Here is a 24,357-nt window from a genome sequence, read left to right as displayed (position 1 = left end):
AAAGTTTTATTTTTTATATTTATAAAAAAATCTGTATAAATAATTAGTTATTAGTTTATACACCAAGCGTAAACAACCTAACTAGAGCATGCATAAAGTGATTATACATATTATGGAATAAAGCCGATTCATTACAAATGAAGAACAAGTGTTTAAAAATGAAGGTTGATTTAGGAGTGACTAAATAATGTTTTTAAAATGCATTATAAAATAATTAATCTCTAATTGTTACAAAATATTAAAAGTGTTTAAGATATTTCAAATATACTGGTTTCCAGTCAAAAGTCCGTTTAAAACAATTTTTTTATAAGAGTAAAACGAAATAAGAAATAAAAAGTGAACTGAAATTAGTTTCGTATTCAAAACTATAAACCAAGAACTTTATTTGCCAAAAGTGCGAATACTCATTGAATGAGGTAATGTAGGGTATGAATATTATATATTTTCGGTATTTTTTTTTGCAGCAGCAACACGCGTTAGATGATTTTTCACATTCTTGTGGATATTGTGCGTTCCAGCTGTGAAAACAAAATAAACAATGTCGCTGGTGGCAGATTACAGTGATTCCTCCGAATCCGACGAGGAGAGCAGCAGTCAATCCTCCGAGAACGAGCAGACCAATATGTAAGCTTTCTTCATACCGTCACCTGATCCGGGAATTTAATAAGTTTTCCTCCACAGTGCTCCGCCGGTGAAGGAGAAGCCTCCCCCTAAGTTGCCCAGTGCTAGCCAAGCTCTTGCCCAAGGAGCTAACAAGGGTGATGTGTTCAACAATCCCTTCCTGGAGGCGGAGCTGCACAAGACCGCCTCCCTGGAGCGGCACGTGAAGATGGTCAACAACGATGCGCATTTGCAGTTGAAGAATGGCCGCAAGATTTGCTGGAACTTCAGGAGGGGTCGGTGTCGCTTTGGCACCAGCTGCCAGTATGCCCACGATTCCGACCTGTCAGTGGATGAAGCGACGGAGAAGAATGCAGTCCCAGATCAACCAGTGCCTGTGGCCAAGGAGGCTACAGCGGGTCATTCCAACAGGCGCAAGCGTCCTGGACTGGGTGATGCGCTGGAGCCGGGCAAGCGGGTCATGAAGTCCTTCAAGTCCTCACACAACCCGCAGAATCCATTTGCCCGGCGCTAGACAACGCCGGCATGCGTGATACGCAGCAGACAGTGGCCACCTTTGGGGCCATAGGTGTTCGAAATGACGTGCACTAAACGCAGGCCGTCGTCCTGATCGGCAGAGTCATCATCCACCGGCAGTTCCAGCGACAATCTTAGCGTGCACACCGAGCTCCAGTAGGCACCCAGCATGGGCTCCAACTGCTGTCGCGTCGTCCTTCCCTCATTGTTGCCATCGCCCTCGCCGTCATCATTACAATTATCTGTTAGAATAACGTAGTAATTAGTTATTAATCCCATTATTTAATAAATAAACCATATAAAGTGCATACCTGTATCTTTTCCAAAGAAAGACACATTGCCGATAATAAAGGCGACGCCCTGGACAGCTAGTTTCCGGATTTTGCAAGCCAGCTCCACCAGCAGGGATTGCCTGAGCAAATGCATCCTCCTGCCGCGATAGTGGACATAGCAGGCTGCGAGGGAATCAATCACCACGAATTTAGTTTGCATGGCAGCCTGGATCTTGGCGGTCAGTTGCTGATCGAAAGCCTTTAGAATTTCGATTAGATCCGGAGCTGTTAAAGCCTGCACCACCTGGATGGCTTTCATGGCCCTTTGGCAGGTTTCCTCATCCAAGTTCCGTGCCCGAAGCATGTCCTGTATTCTTTTGCAAGAGAAGTCCCTCTTGGTGTCGATGAATAGAACTTTCCGGTTGTGCTTCCACACGAAATTCAGCGCCAAGGTATGCACCAGTTGGGTCTTGCCCACACCTGTCTGACCACTTAGTTCCCAGACCCTGCCCTGCTTGAAGGGCTGTCCCACAGAGTCCAGCAGCTTGTCCAACCTGGGTTGGGTTCAAAAATATAATAATAATCTTTGGATGGTCTTACAATGACTCACTCTTCCATGCCCGTGCCGTATTCCACTTCCGGAGTGGTATCCTCAACGGAATCGTTTGGCAGCAGGGACAATTCCTTCTTCAGATCCCGCACGGATTCCACCTTAATGGCCAGCATATCGCGGAGTTTTTCCTCATCAGCCTCATAAAAATCGAGCACGGACCCTATTTTGTTTTTGGTGAGCAAATTTAGCTGGTATTCTGAAAGCTGTTTTCCCGTAGGAGTTTGCAGAACCTTGAGCTGAAGATCCATTTCGCGCTTTATTTATTTTTTAATCTCAAAAATCGAAATCGATTTGTCAAGGTCGATTACTTAAACATTGACCATTTTTCGATAGGAGTGCGGTTAAATTTGAATTTTTTAGAAGAAGAAAAATAAAAAACAATTAAAATAAATGAATTTATTTTAAAATATTAAGAAATGATTGTTTATTAGGGCAGAAGCAAACGTAAGCAAATTAAACGTTTATTTTATACAGTCTTCTTTTTGCACTAATCATTAATTAACTAAGCTAAGTTGCCACTCGACTCACAACATGCATATTAATGAGTGTTTATTTTATTTTTTCAGATAAGGCACGTCATGTAAATAAAAAAAGTCCCTAAGAGAAACTGCCAAGTTCAAAACTGACTCACGTTTGGGGATCACAACAAAGATACAGTGACCGCCCGATATTGGCAATGTAAAGTGATCATCATCATTATCAAAATTTTGCATAATACATTTAATATTCACTTTAAGGGAGGAAAAGGCGAGATGCTTTAATCGAATATAAGTTATATACAGTCTTTAATGGGTTTTGAGATAGGAAGAAGTCACATAAGGAGCGTATACTTTATCCAAATGGAATTTGAGTGGAAGTCCCAGAAAAGAGAGCAGCTCCCACACATATTCCGTCTCTTTATCTGAAATCGTGTCCAAGTTCGTCAAAGGCAGTGAATCAATTTTAAGACTCAGTTGAATTACAGAGATGAACGAGGAACCTCACGCCCACGAAAATCTGGTGGCTAAGCCCCAGCCATCCCGGGAGAAGGATCCTGAAACTGGCAGCATCAGTAGTGAGGAGAGCTTCGACGGAAGCATCAGTTCCGTAGTGCCGTCCATTATAGCGGAAACCGAACTTCCGGGAGATCCACCAACTTCAAGCCCCCAATCCCTGCGTATTTATCTACTCGAGCCCTTCATTCTCATTCTGCTATTTGCCTACAATTTCTCTTGTAAGTCAATTAAGATAATCTTAGTTAGGCCTGATCATTAATTTATAGGTTCTTCCCCGGATTTTAGCAACCGTCTTGAAGAATGAAGTCATCTACCAAAGCTGCACAGCGGGTTTCGGTTATCCGGATAGCGTTTGCCGTCTGTTGGGTACCAAGAATGCCACGAATGAGACAAAGGTTGAGATATTATATTTGTGGTATCACAAAGTATGTACATCAATTCTTTGTTTCCCAGAGAATTGAGGAGCAAGTGCAACCATATGCAGCCAATGTGACTCTGGCCATGAGGATAGTGGAATGCTTCATCCCGGCTTTCTGTGGACTCTTCGCCGGAGCCTGGGCGGATCGCTATGGGCGCAAGCCTCTGCTCATGTGCTCATTTGTGGGTGGGTGTGATCCTTTGCCTTATCACCCGAATTCAATTAATCCAATAAGCAGGCTACGGCCTGCAGTATCTGATCTCAGCCGCGATCGCCTATGGGGCCATGCAGACCCACGGCCTGGTCAGTCCCTGGTGGTATGTGCTATCCATCGTACCACTCTCCTGCTTGGGAAGCAGTGTCACCTATTCCGTGGCCGCTGTTTGCTTCATTGGCGATGTCTCCGTAGGCAAAGTTCGTTCATACAGGTGCTAAGTCCAAAAAAAATAATGGAATCACATTGATAATAATATTTTGAAATCATTAGGATGATTGCCTATGAACTGGCCATTTATGTGGGCCTGCTCCTGGGAAGCTTTGGATCCGGTTTCGCCTACGAAGCCACCGATTCCTATATCGTGTTCAGCATCTCAGCAATTTCTATTTTTACGGCCCTCTTCCTTATGACGATCCTTCTTCCAGAGAGTTTGCCTATTGAGAATCGAACATTATCCACATCACCGAGTGGCACAAGTGTCGTCTCTCTGTTAAAGAATTTATGGAAAACCTGCACGAAGCCCCGGGAGCATAAGAATCGCTTTATTTTGCTTACCATTATGGTGGTGCTACTGCTTACCGCATTTGTCTCAGGTGAGTCCCAAAAATATATATATTTAAAATTCAACCACCGTTCAATAAATATTAATAAATGGTTAAATTGAAGGTGAGCATAATATGTATATTTATTTCAAATGAACTGAAAGCCCTGAAACCGGTTCACCAACATTATAATTAAAACACTTGCACATGATATCAATTATTAAAATGTATACCAATACGTAATGGATAAGATTATAAAATACAAAATATAATATAATCTATGGTATTGGTTCATAAAACCCCCCATTAAGGTACATTTTTTCTCCGTAAATCCCCTATCTCCAGATGGTAGCAATTCTGTGTTTTATAAGTTTATGAGGATCAAGTTCCATTGGACCGTGAAGCAGTTTACCGAGTACGAGACGGTCAGCATTCTGGTTCCCGCAGTGGCCGGTTCCGGAGGAGTGCTCTTCATTTGGTCCCTGAGGAAGGTGAGTTCGTTTTGGGGGATCCAAATGGATATTTACTAATTTAACTCATCTCCGCGCTGGACAGTGCACCAAATCGGCGGTTCTGTGGCTGGCCTTGGTATCCCTGTTGAGCCACTTTTCCAGCAGCCTGATGAAGGCCTTCGCCTTGGTCAGCTGGCAGATCTATGTGGCCATTGGGCTGGGCGTGTTCAAATCCCTTGTGAATCCCATGTGTCGCACTATGATTATCAACCTACTGCCGGCTGATGAGCGGGGTAAGTACAGATTAAGTACCTTCGTGTTCTTTACCCCTATCTGTGGTTTCCAATTCCAGGTAAAGTCTTCGCCTTGGTTGGTGTCTTACAAGCCCTCGCCCCTCTCATATCGTCCACTCTATATGTTGCGATCTATACCCGGACTCTGAACAGTGATCCGGGGATTTTCAATGTGTTTAGCGCCTCTCTTTTTGGCATAGCTATTATTCTGCTGGGGTAAGTTGTTGTGACCCATATGCGATTGGTTGTTGAGTTAATAGCAATATTTCAGAATGGTTTGGCACAAGAAGGCGAGAAATCAGGTGTACTATGAGCCGGTTTTTAAGTGATTCCAAGAAAGAAAAGAAAGAAAGTGCCAGTCATGCCAAAGTTTGGCATATCAGTTACACAGGTGAACTGCTACCTCCTAACCCAAAATCCACACATCATTTCGCACTTATTTCCATACTAATTGTTGCTCAGTACGACTGAGGAATTATTGTTTTGGACCCTCTACTGTAGATCTCACTCGCCCTTCCTTTGGGAAAACATTGTTTAATTACAAAACTCAAAATATTTTCTCATTAACAAAAATATGGGTTATTACTGCTGGCAAAGCTATGGCGTGTGCGCAGTCACTTGACAGCTCTTACGGAATATCTATAAAAATATTAAGAATGTACATACGTTTGTATGCCCAATAATTGGCGCTAACTCCAGATTTGAGCAAATGCTAATTCCACTTGCTAATTTTAAATTAGTCCCCAGTTTTTTACACCCTTGATCAAGATCGATCAAAAAACCGAATGAAGCTCGGTTTACGCACAAATTTATTGCCCCAACAGAGCAGAACGAAATCCCTGGAATTCTACATGGATTGTATCAGACCATATCGCATGAATTGTCACCAGGCCAATTAAATCTAATATAAAATAATTATCGAAAGTAAATAAAATTATAACTATGGCGATTTTGTGCGATCTCTGGCTTTGTGAAATCCAATAGTTTTTAATTTGCGTTATATAATGCCTGAAATTAAGTTTCGAGATTTGTATTTTAATTTATTGATAGTAATTGGTGTAAATATATAAATAAATATTATAATAACTCAGTATAAAACCGTTATAGCCAGTAATAGGGAATTAAGGGGTAAAGAAAAAGCTACAAAAATGTATTCTTAGCATATTTATCATGGAAAAGTGTGTTAATATTTTTGGTTCATCTGTAGGATTACTAAACTTTTGAGTCCCAGCTCCCATGGGTCTGGCTCGTGCTACTCATTTGCATGATCCAAAAATAAGCAAGCTACAATGAATCGACAGTAAAAAGAAAACAAATAGGAGATTTAGACTTCGGACTGCGTTTCTCACGTTTCTCTGATAAATAGTGGCTGAAGTTGGTAGTGAAGCCCAAATCTAATTTAAGCCGATCCCGCCAGTGAAATGGCATTTAGCCGAAATCAAATTGAATTGAATGGAACGAATGTGGTTGGCAGGGCAAACAACACATTTTCCATTGGGGAATGCAATTTCACGTGAATCTAGCAAAGCTATCCGCTGGAATGGATGCGGCCCTAGATGAACAACTGTTTCCCAGTGTGATTGAATAGCTGATATATACATCTGCTGAATACCTGTTGCCGATTCTGCCACCGACGAGAGCTCCACTATATAAGCCCGTGGATTTCGCGGTAGCCGCTCATTTCGAGAACGAAACTCTAATTGCGAACCGTGTGTCGTTGCCGCCGGATTGGATGTTTATTTTGGTTTCGTGTTCCCCGGCTATCGCGGCAATCAAGTGCTTGAATAATAATCGAATTAGACATTAGTAACCCATAAATCTGGTCGGAAGTGCCGGGCACCAGGGACTTTTCTCCCATCGCGGTTACGTGACAGGTGTTGCAATGTGCCACTGAGAGACTGCCAAGACCAAAGGCCCCAAAAACCACTTGGCTAGACATTGAATTGGGTTCAAGAATTTGTCCATAACCGAATAACACCATGGTTGAGAAGGCCTCGAATGCGTTTACGCTGGAAAAGCTCCGCAATCTGCAATGGCAAAAGGTGTTTCATATGTTCTACGTGGAACCGGTTGTGTTCATGTTGCTGTTCTCGCACACGCTATCGGGTGAGTGGCCCGGCTCCGAATCCTCTCTCTAGCATCTATTTACCATCTGGCACCATCCAGGAACCATTCAACGCAACCAGGTCATATACCAGACGTGCACGGTCATCTTCCACTACAATGAGTCCGACTGCAAGCAGCTGGATGTGAAGAACGCCAGTGCCGAGATAAATGTGGGTTCCAAAAGGTTGTCGGTTTGAATCATCCTAACCCGAACTGTCCTTACTCCGCTTTACAGGCCATTGAAACGGAGCTCCAGCCGTATGTGGCCAATCTGTTCCTAACCCGCACCCTCCTGGAGAGCATCGTTCCGGCCTTCTGCGGCCTGTTCATTGGTTCCTGGTCGGATCACTACGGTCGCAAGCCCCTGCTCATTGTTTCTATGATAGGTGTGATTCCGCATAATTGTGTACTACCGTATCATTAAAGCTTATGAATTTATTACAAATGAATACTTAAAGCAAGCGTAATATAGTAAGGCCGTAATGTAAATACCAACTTTTCCAAGTTAACATTTCGTAACTTTAAGTCATTGCATTGGTACTAAATTTTGTTACTTGATGTCGAATATAATTTAAACTTCCGTTTTCGGCATAGTTAAAACTTCGACACCTGAGTTTATTTGAGGTAAAAAATGTTTATAAAGACAAGATCAAAGTGTAATTATAAAATGTGCCTAATTTGTCAAATGGTCTGTTTAACTAGGGATTAAATTGGGTAAACAGAAACATTTAATAAGGATTTAAAAGTGGTTTTCCCATATGATTTTTATTATAAGGATTGTATTATATATTTTGACTAACCCCTTTTTGCCGCAGGATTTTCCGCCTCTTTCCTGATGATGGCCGCCATTTGTGAGCTGTCCAGCTATTACGTGGTCAATCCATGGTGGTACATCCTGGCAACAGTACCGCACTCACTGCTCGGCGGGAATTGCGTCTTCTCGGTGGCCGCCTTCTGCTTCATCTCGGACATCACGGACTGCAAGTCGCGACCTTACCGCATGATCTTCATGGAGTCGCTGTTCTTCATCGGCCTGACCAGTGGATCTCTGCTGTCCAGCTTCGTGTACGCGGCAGTGGGAGCGGCGGCCACCATTGGTCTTTCCGGTTGCATCGTGACCTTCGCCACGCTCTTCATCATCTTCTTTGTGCCGGAGAGCCTGCACTATCGTAAGTCGCAGGAAACCAAGACAGCGATCACCGCGAATGGGGAGAAGGATTCCAAGGAGAAGGATGTGCCGATGACCGCCTGTGACCTGCAATTGGACCGTGTAGCCATTGACTGTCCGCCCAACTTTATGTCCAATAATGAGCCGGAGAAGGAGAAGCGGATGGAACTGCCCACACCGGCGACTCCAGCGATGAGCTTCGACGACGACCTGCTGGCCAAGTACGTGGAGCGGCTGCCCCAAAAGGCCGAGGAGCGCAAGCGCATGGAGGCGGAGGAGGAGCGGATCAAGAAGGCGGGCCTGTTCAGTATGGTCCACATCAAAGACATGCTTAGCACCTGTTTCAAACAGCGCGATCATCACGCGCGCGCCATCATCTGGCTTGTCACCCTGGCCATGTTCCTGTCCATCTTCGTCTTTGGTGAGTCTCGACACGATCTTTCCATTAATTCCGAAGCTTATGTAATTGATCGCGTTTAGATGGCGTGATGACTGTGATGTACCTGTTTGTGCGCGAGAAATTCCACTGGACGGTGCGGGATTACACGTTCTTCGAGACGGTCAGCCATCTGGTTCCCATGATTGGCGCACTCATCGGATTCCTGATCCTGCGAAAGGTTAGTGTTATAGTTGGCGCCCATCGTGGGGCCCTGACAGATACTCATTCGAACAATCTGTATCATTTAGGTCTTCCGCCTGTCGGTTGTGACCTTGGCCCTGCTCGCCTTCTTTTCGGAGATCCTGAACAACCTGGCCAAGGGTTTTGCCACGATGCCGTGGCACATGTACCTCTCCGTTACCCTGGGCGTCTTTCGCTCCATCTCAGGCCCCATGTGTCGCACTATAGTCTCGAATATAGTACCTCCCTCGGATCTCGGTGAGTAAACATGCGTCAAAGTATAAATGTACCTACGCCAGCAGGTGTTTGCTTAAACCAAACTAATATAATTTTACCTTTCCCTTTCCGCAGGCAAGATTTTCTCCATCAAGAACGTGTTGCAGTCGTTCGCACCGTTTGGTAAGCAAAGTCTAGTGGCGTTTGATTGTTTATCCGATTACTGACTATTTTACTGCTAATTAAAGTGGCGGCCCCCCTGTACACCTTCATCTATAAGCGGTCGCTCACCACGTACCCGGGTCTGTTCAACTTCATCAGCTCGTTCCTGTACCTGCTCTCGTTCGTGTTTATCGGGTGAGCTGATTCGCCCCGAATCCGCCATGGGATTGGGAATGGGACGAGGAAACCCCCTCTCCGAACACGCTAATTGATCACACATTCCCCCCATTCTCCCCCTGCAGATACGTCTTGCGGATCAAGTACCGGCACAAGCAGCACTACGCCAAGGTTCTGAAGTGAGGCGCCGACAGCGGATCTGTGGCCAAATTAACATGTGATCACCCCAACCAATCAATAAACATTTACAAGTGGAGCGAATTTAAAGATGCAAATCCGGAAAACAAGCGGTTAACTGTGGGGAATCATCATCGCTCATCGGTTAAGCGAATGGATCTTCCTTGACTTGTTTATTTATTTGAATATGTTTAAGTTCTTTGACTACATTTTAAGATATTATTAAGAATCCTATACTATCCTAGACAATTAAATTGTTATGATTCACAAAATAACTTTTAATTTTATTTAAGAGATGGTCCAGGTATGTACGTATCTGCGTTGATATTCTCTTATTTTCTTATCTTCCATTTAATTTGACGGTATTAATAAAGTTACTGTAGTAGATAAAAAACTACAATCATTGCAAGTATCGGGGTCACTAACTAAGAGAGCTTCCTACCCTTAATAGCTTTAACCGACTTAATATAGTATTTGCTTTCTTTAATTAAACGCATTTCTGCTTAAAAAATATTTGTTTTTATTACTGGCAAAGGAACGGTGCTAATTCATCTCCAAACGAACACCGGGTAATCTAATTATATTCCTGCCTGTGTTACCGTTTAATTTCAATGGCTCCCGAGTGTAGGTCATTTCCAAAAACCTCTAATTGCAGTCATTGCTCTTATTAAAATCATTGAATAATTCAAAATATAAGCACATAATATTGATCGCAAGTAGCGATACTTCTCTGGTACGTGACAATTGTCGCAATAGGCCATTGAAAGTCACTGAATCGTTCTCAAACCCAAACTGCTAGACATTGAAATGGGTTTAATAATGAAATAATAACCTACTAAATATGGCAGTGACGGAAAAAAAGTTGGTCAGACCTAGCATTCCAGACCATTACAGCACACTTACCTTCTTTATGATGTCGAATTAACATTTGGCAAACCACGATCTAGAACAACCAGATCATTTTTATCTACAAAACGTGTGAAGTAATTTTTCTATAAAAGCACCAGCAAAGAGAAGTGGGTCAAATTTCTTATCTTTTATGAAGTACCTTCTGTTTTTTAAATACTCTTAAGCCATACGTATGTATGTTCATGAATAATTGGGATGCTTATAGGAGTTATCATCTTTTAAAAGATGAATGAAGCAGGATTCCTTTGGAATTAAAAGCATTAAGAGTAAATTATAGAATTGTATTGAACCTGAATACATCGGAATAATCATAATTCAAAAGATTAAAGTTAAAAATAAAAAAGTTAACATTTTATACTACACATATATTAGCGCTTAATCTTTGGTGAATGTTGTATGGCAATGCTAACAAGTCCCAAAAGCTTGCTATTTACACTTGGCTAGGCTTAGCATTATTGGAATAGCAAATACATATAATAATACTTATGCAGGGATTGATTTACTTCTTGATTCACTGGCTTATGAATGGTTGTGATTGTCTAGATTAATTTCCAATTAGTATAACTATTTAAATTAGGTCAACTTCCTATGGCTTGGTAAATGCTGTTGCTGCCCATAGATTTTTGAATCCCGAAGACGGTGCTGCAAGGTGGATTTGGTAAAATTAAATGCAACCTTTGCAATTATTTATAGGTACTTACGCCGACATACAGTAACACATAAAGTAAAGTCCTACACTGATGAAGTTGAAGAGACCCGGATAAAAGTTAACCGTAGCCTGGTACACGGTCGTATAAAGTGGTGCAGCTCCCAAAGGTGAGATGGACTGGAGTGAAGTGGTCAGGGAGAAGATTTTACCTATGAAAATAAAGCGATTAGTTTCTATTAGGACCATAGAATTTTTTTGACTAACCCAATTCCGAGCTGGGAGTCACGTGCGACAGGATGGCCTTGCACATGGGCGACATAACGCCTCGCATCATGCCCACAATCAAGGCCAGGTACATCTCGCTTCTATATACGGCCGTGGCTCTAACCGTGCTCTCGAGGACACAGCAGGCGAAGGCCAGGAGCGTCATCATGATGGTGGACAATCCCAGGAGGCGGCGAAGCAGGATCATGGCAATTGTACTGCCCACAACCTGTATGACGACCCTCGCCGCATTGAACACACTGTAATCCTGGACTGTGTAGTCAAACTGCTTCCGCATGAACATGTAGTTTACAGTGTTCTCGCCCTCTGAAAAGTCGAACCAACAATCAGTTTCTGGACTGGAGGAAATCAGTATCAGCTAACTCACCCATAGCAAAAATACACAAGGTCAGTGACATCATCACAAACCAGATAATTGCGCGATCGTAGTTCTCTCGTTTCTTAATGCAGGTCCTTACGAGGACCTTTACCAAATCCAAACGGAAGAACTCGCGAATGCGGGACTAAAGAGTAAAATTCCATAATTAAGCAATAGTTAAGAGATATTCGTATATAATATGCTTACCCCAGTTTGCAAATCTTCAGACTTAAGACTCTCCGGCACAAAGAAGTAGACGTAGATTAGCGCTATTGAGATAATAGAGCCCACCAAGATGAACAGAGTTGACGCACCAGTGGCGGCGTAGAGGTAACCACTAGCCACACCTCCAGCCATCATACCCAGACCCAGTGCAGCTTCCATGGTGACCATTCTAAATAAAAGTACCATTCAGTCATAAGTAAGGTAACAAAACAAAGGGCAACATAATCAACATTCTAACTAAAAGTGCAGTCATAAGTATTGTAAAAAAACAAAGGGTTACATTAAAAACAAGCTTCTTAACTTAAATCTAATGTATAACTTTGGGGCGGGCGTTTTTACATTATTTTTTATGGGTTTGGTTTTTATTTAATGAGTGTCGTCAATGACAAAATATTAAATCCTATTGGCTTGCTAAAAAATACTTATAATTAGATTATCCTTTCACTCACCTCATGGCTCTCTTCTCCTCGGTGGCCACATCGGATACATGGCAGTACAGGATGGTGATGAGGGCGCAAGTACCTCCACTGAACACCGAGGGCACAGAGGAAAGCAGGAACCACCAGGGACTGATATTGGTGGCCGTCGTTATTTGAGTAAGAACTACCAGAATAATGGCACTTACAAAGAAGCCTGTAGGAGAATATATTCATAAGATATTTCTTACGGATATCTAGCGGATCTGTTCTCACCTGAAAATGTGGACAGCAGGATGGGCCGTCTGCCGAATTTATCCGACCAGGGTCCCAGGAAGAGGCTTACTATTGCGGGAACGGTGCTCTCGAGCATTGAGCTTATCATCGTGATAGTAGACGCATACTCCTGAACTTGGCCCTCGATCTTCTGCAAAATGGGAACTCTGTTTGTCAGGGGATTCTATTATGCTGATAAGGCCGAACAGTTGTCGTCACGTTTCCGTGACTCACCATGTGGGATGGAGCATTTGGCACGGCTTAACTATCTCCACACATGCATGTCAAAATATCTATGTACATATACCCGATTTGTATACTGTGGTCGATAGCTTTTTGTGATAAGACGACCCATTAGTCATAAACAATTCGGGTTTTCTTTTGTTTTGGTCAACTGATAAGAAGAAACAGGTGGGACAAAAGGCCTTCATATTAAAACTATCAGTTACAAAAACATGTATAGTTTACTTAGCTTAAAATCTATACCTTAAACGTTTTAAAATTAAATATATTATTTCGCTACAATGACTGCTAATTCTTTAACAATAAAGTCTCAATACACCCATATAATTTATGTAATTGCTAACCAGCTGTGTGTTCGTCTGAATCTCTGAAATCTCATGCATTAATGAATAAAATTACGTATACGCCCCAGTGGCGAATAGTTTAACTTGCCTTAACTTCATCGGATGCACGATCCGTACCGAGAAATGGCTCGCATTCAGTGGCATTATATTTCATGACCGTGACGCAGGTTTGGTAGAGTATCTGGTTCTGATAGACCGCATCTGGTGGAAGCACAATCTGATTTTTAGACGCCCACAACAAATGCGCTGCTATTCATACACACCTGTTAGGAATCTGCCAAAGAAAACCAGAAAAACGGCGGGCTCTAGAATCAACGAACGGGGTCGCTTGAGCCATCTTCCGAAAATTCTATTTGTGGGTGGGGCAACCACTCCGGTTTCCAGCGCCTCGTCATCACTGCCAATAATTGGCTCCTCATCATCTCGCGGCATTCTGCTTAAGCGAAGGTCACGGCCTTATCGTGCACCTTTTCTAACAAAGTGATCGCAGCAATTATCGTGTAGACAAAGGAATTAGCAATTCATTCAGCCAAGAAATATATCTATATCGTAGCGGGAACAGTGGAAAACATCCGCGCGCGCCGGACTCAAGTGCTACACTAACTGCTGGGAGCAGCTGAAATTCACGACGTAAACAAACAAGGCGAGCGGCGATTGCCAATTCGAGCACACAAAACCGTTTGCTGCGCCCTATCTGAACCCGCTCGAACTGCTCCCCCTCGAAAGTCCCACGCCAATCGACGCACTATAAGATTTACCCTGAATGGTATTGATAATTTGGTGTATTTACAGTTTATTGTCACACTGCATACAGTCGAAACTTCTTAACTTTTCAATGTTTGCACATGCAAAACAGAGTCCAGATAGCAAATACATGCACACAGATAAAAATCATAGTAATACTTGCAAAATAAATGGAGTACAAACACTAGATTAATTTACAAAAATAGTTTCTAATCGTTCAGAATGAGAGCTTTTTCCAGCACTTTTAGGAGGAGTTTAATTTATGAGATACATTCAGCTAAACGGGTCGCTGGGTGGCTGGTTAACTGCCTATAGCTTGATAGATACTGCTGCTGCCCATCGATTTCTGGATGCCGAAAATAACGCTGTAATAACAATTAAGAACAATTATTTATATTCATTGAGCCGTTAAAAATGTAAAATAAATACTTACGCTATCAGAATGTAGCATACAAAGTATAGAGCCGCACTAATAAAGTTAAAGGCTCCGGGATAATATTGCAACGTTGCCTTATAGACGGTAGTGTACAGAGGAGCAGCTCCCAGTGGAGAAACTGATTCCATCGAAGTGGTCAGAGCGAAAATCTTACCTAAATTGTTTGGGATTGTTTTAGTTAATCGTGCGCACACGCTCCGCTAATTGCTGTAATTCACTTACCAACTTCCGTGGCGGGCGCAACATGCGAGAGAATTGCGCGGCACATAGGACCCATGACACCCCTCATCATTCCTAGCGTCATGCCCAGGTACAACTCCTGCCAGTAAACGGCTGTGGCTCTTACCGTGCTTTCCAGGACGCAGCAGGCCAGGGAAAGCATTGCCATGGATACGATGGACATCTTCAGGACGCGGCGTAGAACCACCATGCCCACAATACTGCCCACAATCTGTATAACGATGCGGGAGGCGTTGAACAGGCTGAAGTCCTTGATGTTCCAGTTGAACTTTTCCTGCATGAACATATAGTTTACAGTGCCCTCACCCTCTGAAACCAAAAGTTGCATTATATTTGTTAAGAGCTCTACTGCTTGCATTTAGTTACCCATATCGAATATGGCTATCGTAAGGGCAATCATAGTAAGCCAGATAATAGCGCGATCAAAGTTGGGTCGCCTTTTGAAGCAGGTGCGAACCAGATCCTTGACCAAATCAAAACGGAAGAACTCACGAATTCGCGACTAGAAATAGGCATTAAGAAGTTCGTTATTGTTTTGGTGCTAGATAAAGAAGCCACCTACCCCTGTATGTATATCTCCTGGACTTAAACTCTCGGGCACAAGGAAAAATACGTACAGCAAAGCTAGCGTCATCAGGGTACCAGCAATGGAAAATAAGACCAAGGCATTTGTGGCAGCATAGATGTAACCGCTGGCCACATTGCCCATCATCATTCCAGCGCAAAGGGATGCCTCATTGAGTACCATTCTATATAATATAGAAGTGAAAATAAGTTACTGGATTACTTTTAAAAATTCTTTACCCACCTTAAAGCCTTCTTTCGTTCCTTTGCCACATCGGATATATAGCAATAGATCCCTGTAATTAAGGCGCAAGTTCCGCCGCTTAGGACCGAAGGAACTGAGGATAGCAGGAACCACCATGGGCTAATATTTGTGGACATAGTTACATATGTGATAACTATCAGTATGAGCGCGCCAGTGAGGTAGCCTTTAAAAACAATTATTGTATTCAGTAATTGGTCTTAGAAAGCTGAACTATTACCAACCCGTAAAAGTTGTCAGGAGAATGGGTCTCCTTCCGAACTTGTCAGACCAGGGACCCAGGAAAAGACTCGCAAAGGCTGGTATTATGCTCTCAAGTAAAGAGGTTGTCATCATGATATTCGCCGAATACGTTTGTACTATCACCTCTACTTCCTGAAAAACAGAAGTTCACTTTAGAACAATGGACAACTGTTAAGCGCAACTGTTTTGCATGACTCATAATGGCATAGCTTAAATATCTACATATACACATTTATAAATTAACCGCTTTGCTTGAGTTCGATACTCATTCGACATTTAGTCATAAAGGTTTTTTGTTTACTTTGGTTTTTTCCAGTTGATAAGCCTTGAATGCCGTCCTTAATTCCTTATCTTTTAGCTCCAAACAATGAAATTTTGCATTAGATTAATTACCGATTTATTACATCGATTTTGCTTTGTCACGTCGGATGCTGCGATAATATGAATAAGTGGGTCGCGTATTAGAACAATGTATGCACTTTGAGGCTTACAGCAGCGGTTATAGTAGAAGCATTAAGAATGTTTGTAAAATTGTGAATATATTGGATGTTTAAGGGCAATGTATGATTTTAAATTGTAAAATATTTGTAAAATTGTGAATATATTGGATGTTTAAGGGCAATGTATGATTTTAATTGGTAGACTCCACGATAAAATTTAGTTGCTTCTAATGTTTTCGATCTCCGTTTTAAGAAACCCAATATTTAATAATTAAATAAATACACATTTTAAAAAACCTCTTCTTGCCAGTGCTATTTTTGTGATCGTTATTATACATATCACAAATCCGAAACGCCCCACAGAACGCAAAAACAATTCGTTCCGAGATAAAAACATTTCAAGCAAAAACCAGACACGGCATAAACAACAAACACCAAGTACAGATACCAAAGCAGTGTGATATGTAGTATTTGGTTTTACGGGTCGGAATTATTCACTTACTTTATCCGCGTCCGATGCGCGATCGATGCCCAGCAACGGATCACATTGCGTGGCATTAAATTTCTCGATGGTGATGCAGGTCTGGTAGAGGATCTGATTTTGATAAACCGCCCCTAAAACAGACAGAGAAATAATTGAATTAGTGCACAGAATCCAGAAGCTCCCTTCGCTCGTCATACCAATTAGATATCTAGCAAAGAAGATGAGAAAAACTGCGGGCTCTAAGATGAACCATCGATAGCTGCTGTAGTCATGAGGCGGGGGCACTGGAGAAGGGTCCACCTGCTCGCTGCTGACTGTAGTAGAGGCGTCCAGAATGCTTGGCGCCGCATCATCGCCAGCCTCCACGTCGCTCACCAAGGCCTCCGTGTCTGAGCGCGTCATTCTGCCGATTTATTCCCTTCCCGACTTGTTAGATATCTCCGACTGCCTGCCTCCAGACTACTGTAGATAATGAATTAGCAATTCATTCGCCAGAATCGGAATGCAGCGCAGTTTCTCCGATTGAGACTTCCAAGCGCGACTGTGGTTTTCGGTGTACTGAAGCTCCACTAATTAACAAAGTTTTATTGTTGTTTAACCCACTACTACGTTAGTTTCACCAACAGAGTTGGCTGAATTATTCCGCAATTAATTTTGATTTCACCAACGCAATTGTCTGGATTTATCGCAATTAAATTGATGTCGTTCTTTTTTTTTTAGCTTTCTAAAGCAGCAACAGCTGATTGCGTATGCTTATTATTTGTTATTGTTTTGATTTCGACTATCGATTTTTTTTTCGGTGCTGCCAACTTGTGGGAGAAAAAGACCGTTGATATTTTGTTCGATTTTTTACTGGTCAACTAATTCAATTCAAACTTATTTTTTCTAGTAGCGGCGTCGTTCACGTTCTCCCCGCGAATCTCGTTCCCGCTGATCATGACGGCCTCGATCGCGTTCCCGCTCCCTTTCCCGGCGATCTCTGTCGCCGTTCCTGTCGCGCTCCCTTATCCTGTCCCGATCCTGCCGCTCGCGCTCCCGCTCCCGATCCTGGCGTCCACTGGTCTGCCGGCGTTCATAGTCCTCGTTTTGGGTGTCCCGATTGCGCACCCGGTTCCGCTGGCGGTCGTAGTCCTCCAGTTCGTCGTAGTAGTCCCGGGAGCGGGCGTTGTTGCCCTGGTTAGATCTCCTCTCGCGCTCCCGACTGCGTGACCTGGACTTGGAGCGAGCTCTTCGAGGTCTTCGCACCGATGTTGAGTTCTCCTTGGTGCGGCTGGCCTCATCCGTCTTCTCCTCGTCGCTAGGCAGCTCATCATCCAGATCCTCGTCCAGTACAGACACTTTGGGCTCGATCTCATTGTTCTCCTCCAGAATGGAACGCTTCTGAATGCGGGGCAGTATGATGTCGCAGACACGGTCATTGCGCAGCAGTTCATCTATGTACTCGTCCATATAGACGATCTCGAATTGGCCGGCGCGATTTTGGCGGCGCAGCTTGCGGTTGTCAATGTACAGCGGCTCCAAGTACTTGTAGCAGTCCAGGGCTGCTCCCGTGAGCCGCAGATAGAAGGCTCCCAAGGCCCGCACATACTTAAACTCCTCGTTCTTGATGAACTCCACCACGATGTCCTTCTCGGGCTGAATCTGCAGCATCTTGAGCGTGAGGCAGAGGAACTGGGTGGGCTTGATGTTGCCGCCGTAGACTCCGCCGACAAAACGCAGCTCCATGGCCTTGTCCACGAGCAGCTCCGCTGTGAGGGCGAAGCACTGCTCCTTCCAGTACTTGGAGTCGTAGATACGGGAGCGGATAATCTTCTCGATGAGGTACTGCGGATTGGTGCCGTGCACGTTTTTGGCCTCCTTCACCGTGCGATTGGCCATTCTAGGTGGATTCCGATTGCCGTGTCACCGTAGGATTAGTTATTCCCGCAATTCAGAAATTCACGGTGTATGTCGGGACGGCAAAATGCGGAATTGGCAAATTTTATGTTTATTTATTTCTCGGCGTTGGCCAGCCGAAGTGACCAGCTCGCGTTCGGTGAAAAATACCTCCACTCCAGAAAAATACCAACTGCATACACAGCTACGATGACGATAGCGATACCCAGACCAATCGGTATCGGGTGACGCATACGAACAACAGCCGCAGACAACCAAGAAACGCAATTTGAGGAAAAAATCCAATTATTCGCAGGATTCAGGTGAAAAAATAGACCAGCCAGGATGAGTTTCTTCGGGAAGATGTTCGGCGGCAAGAAGGAGGTGGCCCCAACCACCGGCGAGGCGATACAGAAGCTACGCGAGACGGAGAACATGCTCATCAAAAAGCAGGAGTTCCTGGAGGCTAAGATCGAGGACGAGCTGAACATAGCTCGCAAGAATGCGTCCAAAAACAAAAGAGGTATGTGTTCAGCCTGCGGAGGTCCTTAGAATGCCAGTCGGCCACCAGTTGGGCCAGGGCAAATGACTCATTGCTTTGTTTTTGTTGCGGCCGAGAGGCCTCCCAATTAATCAGCCCCCTTGCTGTCAGCAAATAGAACACTTAGTAAAACAATCTGTATTTCTTCGCCCTTCTCACCCGCATACCATTCGATGCCTGGACGTGTCCGCAAATCGCTCAGAACGTAATATAAACATTCCTTTTGATAACCCAAAACAAACACAAGCCATGCAGTAGAATAATTTGAAACCACGCATAGCAAATTGGCCATATCATATTTTAAGTATCGTCTTGATAACTTTCTAATCCTTCTTCCACTCACCTTTTCAGTGGCCCTGCAAGCCCTCAAAAAGAAGAAGCGCCTGGAGAAGCAGCTGCAGCAGATCGATGGCACCCTGTCCACCATTGAGATGCAGCGGGAGGCTTTGGAGAGCGCCAACACGAACACTGCCGTCTTGACCACAATGAAGAATGCCGCGGATGCCCTCAAAACAGCCCACCAGAACATGTGAGTCATAGATCCGCAGCAGCATGCGATCCAAATACTAACTTTAACCCATTTACAGGGATGTGGACAAGGTGCACGACATGATGGACGACATTGCCGAGCAGCAGGACGTAGCCCGTGAGATTTCCGATGCCATTTCCAACCCAGTGGCCTTTGGAGCCGATCTCGACGATGAGGATCTCGAGCGGGAACTCGACGAGCTGGAACAGGAGAACTTCGACAAGGAAATCATTGGTATTCCCGAGCCGGCGCCCACATTGCCCGAAGCACCCACAGAAGATTTGCCCGAGAAGGCCAAGGAGAAGAAGAAGGCGGCTGCCACGACGGCTGTAGTGCCCGATGATGGTGAGTTTATGGGATTTCGGCTCCTCGCTTCAGTTCTTACTTAAATTCCATTACAGATGATCCAGACATGAAGCAGCTGCTGTCCTGGTCAAACTAAATCAAAGCGCTATCGAAATCTCCACACTGTTCTGCATATTCACCCCCGACCCAAACGTTTTTGTGTTAATTGATAACCGATAAAGTTAATTAAGCCAAAATTTTAGTTTGAAGCGAAGGAGAGAAAAACAAGGCATTAATTCCTTTGGAAATCAAATGGTTAATAAAATAGGAATGTGATTTAACAAATAAACGAAAGGAGCATAGTCAGGCCACGCATCAGCTTACATAGATACCCGCATCGAAAAAATATTGTATTTTCATATTTTTTGGTACTATTATGTGAATTTATTTGTTTTCTTTGTTTTACGCAAATAAATGGCCGATTTGGTTGGCCGTCAACTGATTGCAGATCCAATATTCCAACCAACAAAAGTAGCTTTTTTAAAACAGCAATATGTTTTGTGGCACTCATATTTCCGCCTACTTAGCTTTGTATTCACATAAATAAAAGTAAGAAGCCACTCGACTGCAACTGATTGCGAGAGGTACAAATAAAGAATAAACCAAAATATTTTATTAAAACGGTTCTAATAAAACGGCGGATATGGAGCTTAGACATTCTGATTTTTTAATCTTTTAATGAACTTATAATTAAGCATTTCATTTTATACTGACGCATGGGGGTTCTTAAGATCAGTAAATAAAATTCCCCAACCCCCATATAAACGCGTTAGATATTTAAGTTAAATGAATTTTTGAGTAGTTTTTTATTACAAATCGATCGGTTGTACATCAACATCATTTCAGCTATGGCTTGATTAATTTATGTACTACGGACTTGGATATTTCTTGGTCAAGTGGGCTGAATGGCACTCAAGTCTGCTGCCTCAGACTCTTCACATATCGAACCGGAACTTCGGGCAGGTAGACGCAGACAAAGAACATCAGCGGTCCAAACAAAATCAGGCAGATCAGCCAGTAGACCAAGCCCAGAATTGTGATGGCGTCCATATAGGAGAGGGGGGATCGATCGGACAGTACGTACAATAATGGGGGTAAGTGAATATGTCTTGTGTGTATAATTGTAAATAAATAACTAGTATCACTAAACACCGGACTCGGCCAATGGAGATGGTGCAACTAGGCAAAAGGCCAATGTTGCAGCTAGCGCTCCGATGTTCCTAATAGGGTTACAGATATAGCTGCAGGTCACTTGAGATACGGATCTCGACTCATCCGACTGATGCTCCGATCCACAAATCCACAATCGTCTGGTATTCTTCAAGCGCGCCACCTAAATCGAGACGAAAGAAGAGATGATATTGCATCAGTTGTGGTTTTGGTACATATTAACCCGACTGCGGATCTTACAGCGTGCTGAGAGTCTGATTGCCCAATGGTTACTGCCCAGCTGCTCCACTGAGTCACGCACTTTATACGACCTGGCAAGGCCCACGCCCAGATTGTTTATTTTCGGGGCTATCCCCGTCCACTCACATTCTAAATACGGGACTTCCTCAGCTGTTCGCAGCGCCAGTTAATTCGCAACTGACTCTTAACTGGTTATGCAGTTCCAGTCCAGATACCCCTCCGAATATCAGGCTATCTCGCTCAGAACTTTAAGCCAGCTTAGGCTTACGAATCTATGACCGCACAAACTGGTTTGCCAGCCTCTATAGAGAATGTTTGGTTACGTTCTTTTGGCATTTAATTATTCACATTGATCAAGCTTTTAACCCCTGTCGTAATCGACAATTGCAGGCATTGAACGGCTATCAGGGCTCCGAAATTACAGCTGTTGCCAAACCATTTACTTATGGGCTTCCATGTGCAATGACTGATAAGCCAGTTGCAAGATAATCAAATTATTTCTTGGGACCAAGTAAACAGAGTAATAAACAAGTACAGGAAATAAAAACCTCTTGAGAACTACTCAAAAAAAATATTCGAAGAGTTATAAAGCAAAGAATGGGACACAAAGATACCATTATAAATAGGCACGTTTGCTCGTAAAAGTGTCTTGGGTAGTAAACAACTTTTAGGGTCATTGATCAACCAATCGGAATCTATCTTATCTGCTTTTCTTGTATACTCCTATACAGATAAAGCCTTTTAAATGATAGGTAATCGTTTGGTATCTTTTTTCCATAAAGCATATTCTATACAGATCAAAATATCAAGGAGTAAACTGCATTCATATACGACTCATTTTAAGCTAAACTGAAAGCAGACTCTAAGTCGGGAACTTTCATAAATGTCTAGTAAATTAATATAGATATGTATAGATAGATTGATATGACAATCTTCAAGATGGTAAATCTTTTGAATTTATTAAATGGAACTAGACTGATCATGTGATCAAAATGAATATAGTAAAGAAGAGAAATCATTATTAAAGTTACAAAAATATGTGGAACCAAATGGATGATATTAACCTATTACGTGTTTCTTTAAATATAATAATTTTGCTCATATAAGACCTATCTATTTATATTTCCTCTTTAACTATCAGGAAATATATGAAGAATTTATGATTGTCTGATAATCGAAATAATAAGTTAAATGGACTCTGAATCATTTCAAAATGATTCTCTATATTATTATCTGAAAGTTAATCTAGTGAACTGTGACTCATCTTAAATGGTGTTTAACTATTAAAAGTGACATTAAAAATAAATATAGTAGATAGTATAACCAATGATCAAATAATAATAAATTAAATTATTGAACTTTGTATCATCTTCAATGTTTTATAACTATCTGGAAATGCCAAACAGAAAGACAAATAAAGATGTTTCTATCTTATCTTGCCCCTTAAAATGATTGTTCCCGGCTCTCCAAAATGAATTTCTGAAAAGAAAAACCAACTTACATAATGTAGAAGTAGTTGTCACTATCCTTGCGCTTCACATCGCAGGGATTTCCGCTCTTGCTGACATTGGAATTGGAGGGTCCTGGTTCGGGATCCGTGTGCTGGGAGCTGGTGCTCCAGCTCCGTCCCCAGCGGCTGCTGACGGAGGATCCGGGAACATTCGACTGTCGGTTGTTCGACAGGTTTCCATCTTTGCTGGAACCGGCGAAGAACGACTTGACACTATCCATGGTGCGACCCTCGCTACAGATCTCGTTCCGATTGGCTGTGTGTATATGTCGAGCCTCCGAAGAAACGCCCGAAATTGATAAAGCTAAAAATATATATGTATAGACACCATAATTTATTTATTTTGACTGAAATCTTGTTTTTTTGGTGGGCTCGTGCCTCTAAAGTTGTTTCCAAGTGTGGGATTTTTCTTTTTTTGGCTGTCGTCCGATCTTAATTGAATTCATTTATGGTGCAGTGGAAAAACAAGTCAGAGTATTGATAAGGTCTTGGTATACATTTATTATTATCGTATCTGCTTCAGGTGTGGTGGCCATCTTGAAGGTTTCTGTTTGTTTTCACCGAGTGGTCTTTTGTTTTTCAGTTAGGAGAGTATGTATAACACCGAGTAAAGAGGTATTTTAAATTTACTTAGGCTGATCAAACAGGCTTCGATAAAATTGCAAGTAAGTGGCAAGTGCGTCGTAGTTTTAAGCTGAATCGTTTGCCAATCTAAATATATAGGTGTTGCCGCATACATATTATCAATTAGCAGTTCAAAACAGTTCACTGACTAGGCTGATAATGTGGTCAGAAATCGACTAAAACACGCGCCGTCCACGGGAGCCATGGGAAATAGTTAGGTGTTTGGGTTTTCGGGTTAGTTTTTAGTTGGTTAGTAAGGTTAGTCGGACGTGATACGATAAGAGGGAGTGGATGTGGGAGTGGGGGCCTTGAAAAACCATCGATAATGAGGGAATTCAAAGTGGGTCTGGCCCTTACTGATAAGAGTGGCGAGGTCAACTCAGCCCACTGACCTACCTCAAATGCTCACTTGCCACTTGTGACTCTGCTGCAGGCTTTAATTCCAATTAATTTGACACGATTTCTCCGGCTTCTTCCAGTGCACTCCCACAAAAACAGAAACAGCAACACGATCACTTCACTTCCAGTCGAGCGGAGAGAACTGTGAACCGTTTTGCACAATGTCTGCGATCGCACTGAAAACGAAACAAGGCACGGCATCGGCATCGAGTCTTTTTAGTTTTAATCAATTTTAAATGCGAAGGCGTCGGGTTTTGTCTGGGTGTTAGTGTCTACCACGCACGCACCTATACAAACCCCACGAGTGCACAAAAAGAAATATTGTCTAGATCGGTTTTTAAACAATTTTAAAACTAACAAAATCAACTATTTTAAATTAATTCATTAGTTAAAATCAATAATATTTTAGATCTGAGGTCACATTTGTGATTATGATTATGAT

The 24,357-nt window shown here is 42.8% G+C and overlaps 10 protein-coding genes across 11 annotated transcripts; 4 read left to right on the top strand and 6 right to left on the bottom strand.

Moving 5' to 3' along the window:
* Window positions 1-485: 485 nt before the first annotated feature.
* LOC108038881 lies at window positions 486-1,135 on the top strand. The gene is made up of 2 exons (XM_017115744.2): window positions 486-624; window positions 682-1,135. Exons 1-2 carry the CDS (start codon window positions 539-541, stop codon window positions 1,133-1,135), a joined length of 540 nt encoding a protein of 179 aa, XP_016971233.2. The 5' UTR covers window positions 486-538.
* Window positions 1,132-2,270, bottom strand: LOC108038880 (DNA repair protein RAD51 homolog 4). Its single transcript, XM_017115743.2, has 3 exons — window positions 2,020-2,270; window positions 1,449-1,963; window positions 1,132-1,379 (listed from the first exon to the last, which is right to left on the bottom strand). Exons 1-3 carry the CDS (start codon window positions 2,268-2,270, stop codon window positions 1,132-1,134), a joined length of 1,014 nt encoding a protein of 337 aa, XP_016971232.2.
* A 718-nt stretch (window positions 2,271-2,988) lies between these two features.
* On the top strand, window positions 2,989-5,953 carry LOC108038882 (proton-coupled folate transporter). Its single transcript, XM_017115746.2, has 9 exons — window positions 2,989-3,235; window positions 3,303-3,412; window positions 3,471-3,621; window positions 3,674-3,863; window positions 3,923-4,245; window positions 4,540-4,685; window positions 4,750-4,939; window positions 4,999-5,155; window positions 5,211-5,953. The coding sequence occupies exons 1-9, from the start codon at window positions 2,989-2,991 to the stop codon at window positions 5,266-5,268; spliced, it is 1,572 nt and encodes a 523-aa protein (XP_016971235.2). The 3' UTR covers window positions 5,269-5,953.
* Window positions 5,954-6,634: 681 nt separating this feature from the next.
* On the top strand, window positions 6,635-9,833 carry LOC108038877. Its single transcript, XM_017115741.2, has 9 exons — window positions 6,635-7,045; window positions 7,106-7,215; window positions 7,281-7,431; window positions 7,861-8,634; window positions 8,694-8,830; window positions 8,901-9,090; window positions 9,184-9,231; window positions 9,297-9,405; window positions 9,513-9,833. The coding sequence occupies exons 1-9, from the start codon at window positions 6,919-6,921 to the stop codon at window positions 9,568-9,570; spliced, it is 1,704 nt and encodes a 567-aa protein (XP_016971230.1). The 5' UTR covers window positions 6,635-6,918; the 3' UTR covers window positions 9,571-9,833.
* Window positions 9,834-10,817: 984 nt separating this feature from the next.
* Window positions 10,818-13,853, bottom strand: LOC108038879 (proton-coupled folate transporter). The gene is made up of 9 exons (XM_017115742.2): window positions 13,533-13,853; window positions 13,358-13,470; window positions 12,683-12,833; window positions 12,440-12,623; window positions 11,973-12,159; window positions 11,775-11,910; window positions 11,387-11,713; window positions 11,175-11,331; window positions 10,818-11,115 (listed from the first exon to the last, which is right to left on the bottom strand). Exons 1-9 carry the CDS (start codon window positions 13,699-13,701, stop codon window positions 11,052-11,054), a joined length of 1,488 nt encoding a protein of 495 aa, XP_016971231.2. The 5' UTR covers window positions 13,702-13,853; the 3' UTR covers window positions 10,818-11,051.
* Window positions 13,854-14,045: 192 nt separating this feature from the next.
* LOC108038888 (proton-coupled folate transporter) lies at window positions 14,046-17,449 on the bottom strand. Its single transcript, XM_017115763.2, has 9 exons — window positions 16,880-17,449; window positions 16,701-16,813; window positions 15,740-15,890; window positions 15,498-15,681; window positions 15,252-15,438; window positions 15,056-15,191; window positions 14,672-14,998; window positions 14,447-14,603; window positions 14,046-14,378 (listed from the first exon to the last, which is right to left on the bottom strand). Exons 1-9 carry the CDS (start codon window positions 17,082-17,084, stop codon window positions 14,315-14,317), a joined length of 1,524 nt encoding a protein of 507 aa, XP_016971252.1. The 5' UTR covers window positions 17,085-17,449; the 3' UTR covers window positions 14,046-14,314.
* A 66-nt stretch (window positions 17,450-17,515) lies between these two features.
* On the bottom strand, window positions 17,516-18,714 carry LOC108038890 (pre-mRNA-splicing factor 38). The gene has a single exon (XM_017115765.2). The coding sequence runs from the start codon at window positions 18,558-18,560 to the stop codon at window positions 17,568-17,570; it is 993 nt and encodes a 330-aa protein (XP_016971254.1). The 5' UTR covers window positions 18,561-18,714; the 3' UTR covers window positions 17,516-17,567.
* An 84-nt stretch (window positions 18,715-18,798) lies between these two features.
* On the top strand, window positions 18,799-20,414 carry LOC108038891 (charged multivesicular body protein 4c). The gene is made up of 4 exons (XM_017115766.2): window positions 18,799-19,080; window positions 19,450-19,627; window positions 19,686-19,972; window positions 20,029-20,414. The coding sequence occupies exons 1-4, from the start codon at window positions 18,903-18,905 to the stop codon at window positions 20,067-20,069; spliced, it is 684 nt and encodes a 227-aa protein (XP_016971255.1). The 5' UTR covers window positions 18,799-18,902; the 3' UTR covers window positions 20,070-20,414.
* A 334-nt stretch (window positions 20,415-20,748) lies between these two features.
* On the bottom strand, window positions 20,749-21,037 carry LOC108038895. The gene has a single exon (XM_017115770.2). It carries the CDS (start codon window positions 21,020-21,022, stop codon window positions 20,885-20,887), a length of 138 nt encoding a protein of 45 aa, XP_016971259.1. The 5' UTR covers window positions 21,023-21,037; the 3' UTR covers window positions 20,749-20,884.
* Window positions 21,038-21,195: 158 nt separating this feature from the next.
* On the bottom strand, window positions 21,196-24,105 carry LOC108038894. 2 transcript variants are annotated; one of them, XM_017115768.2, is made up of 3 exons: window positions 23,913-24,105; window positions 22,884-23,196; window positions 21,196-21,305 (listed from the first exon to the last, which is right to left on the bottom strand). In XM_017115768.2, the coding sequence occupies exons 2-3, from the start codon at window positions 23,111-23,113 to the stop codon at window positions 21,293-21,295; spliced, it is 243 nt and encodes an 80-aa protein (XP_016971257.2). In that variant the 5' UTR covers window positions 23,114-23,196; window positions 23,913-24,105; the 3' UTR covers window positions 21,196-21,292. The 2 variants fall into 2 exon arrangements, with proteins under 2 accessions (XP_016971257.2, XP_016971258.2); XM_017115769.2 differs by having other exon boundaries at window positions 23,926-24,105.
* Between the last annotated feature and the right edge of the window lie 252 nt (window positions 24,106-24,357).

The sequence above is a fragment of the Drosophila rhopaloa genome, unplaced genomic scaffold (genome assembly GCF_018152115.1).
Source record: "Drosophila rhopaloa isolate 14029-0021.01 unplaced genomic scaffold, ASM1815211v1 contig_115, whole genome shotgun sequence".
NCBI lineage: Eukaryota > Metazoa > Arthropoda > Insecta > Diptera > Drosophilidae > Drosophila > Drosophila rhopaloa.
The sequence above is the reverse complement of the archived record's forward strand: the minus strand, read 5'-3'. Positions and strand labels throughout refer to the sequence as shown.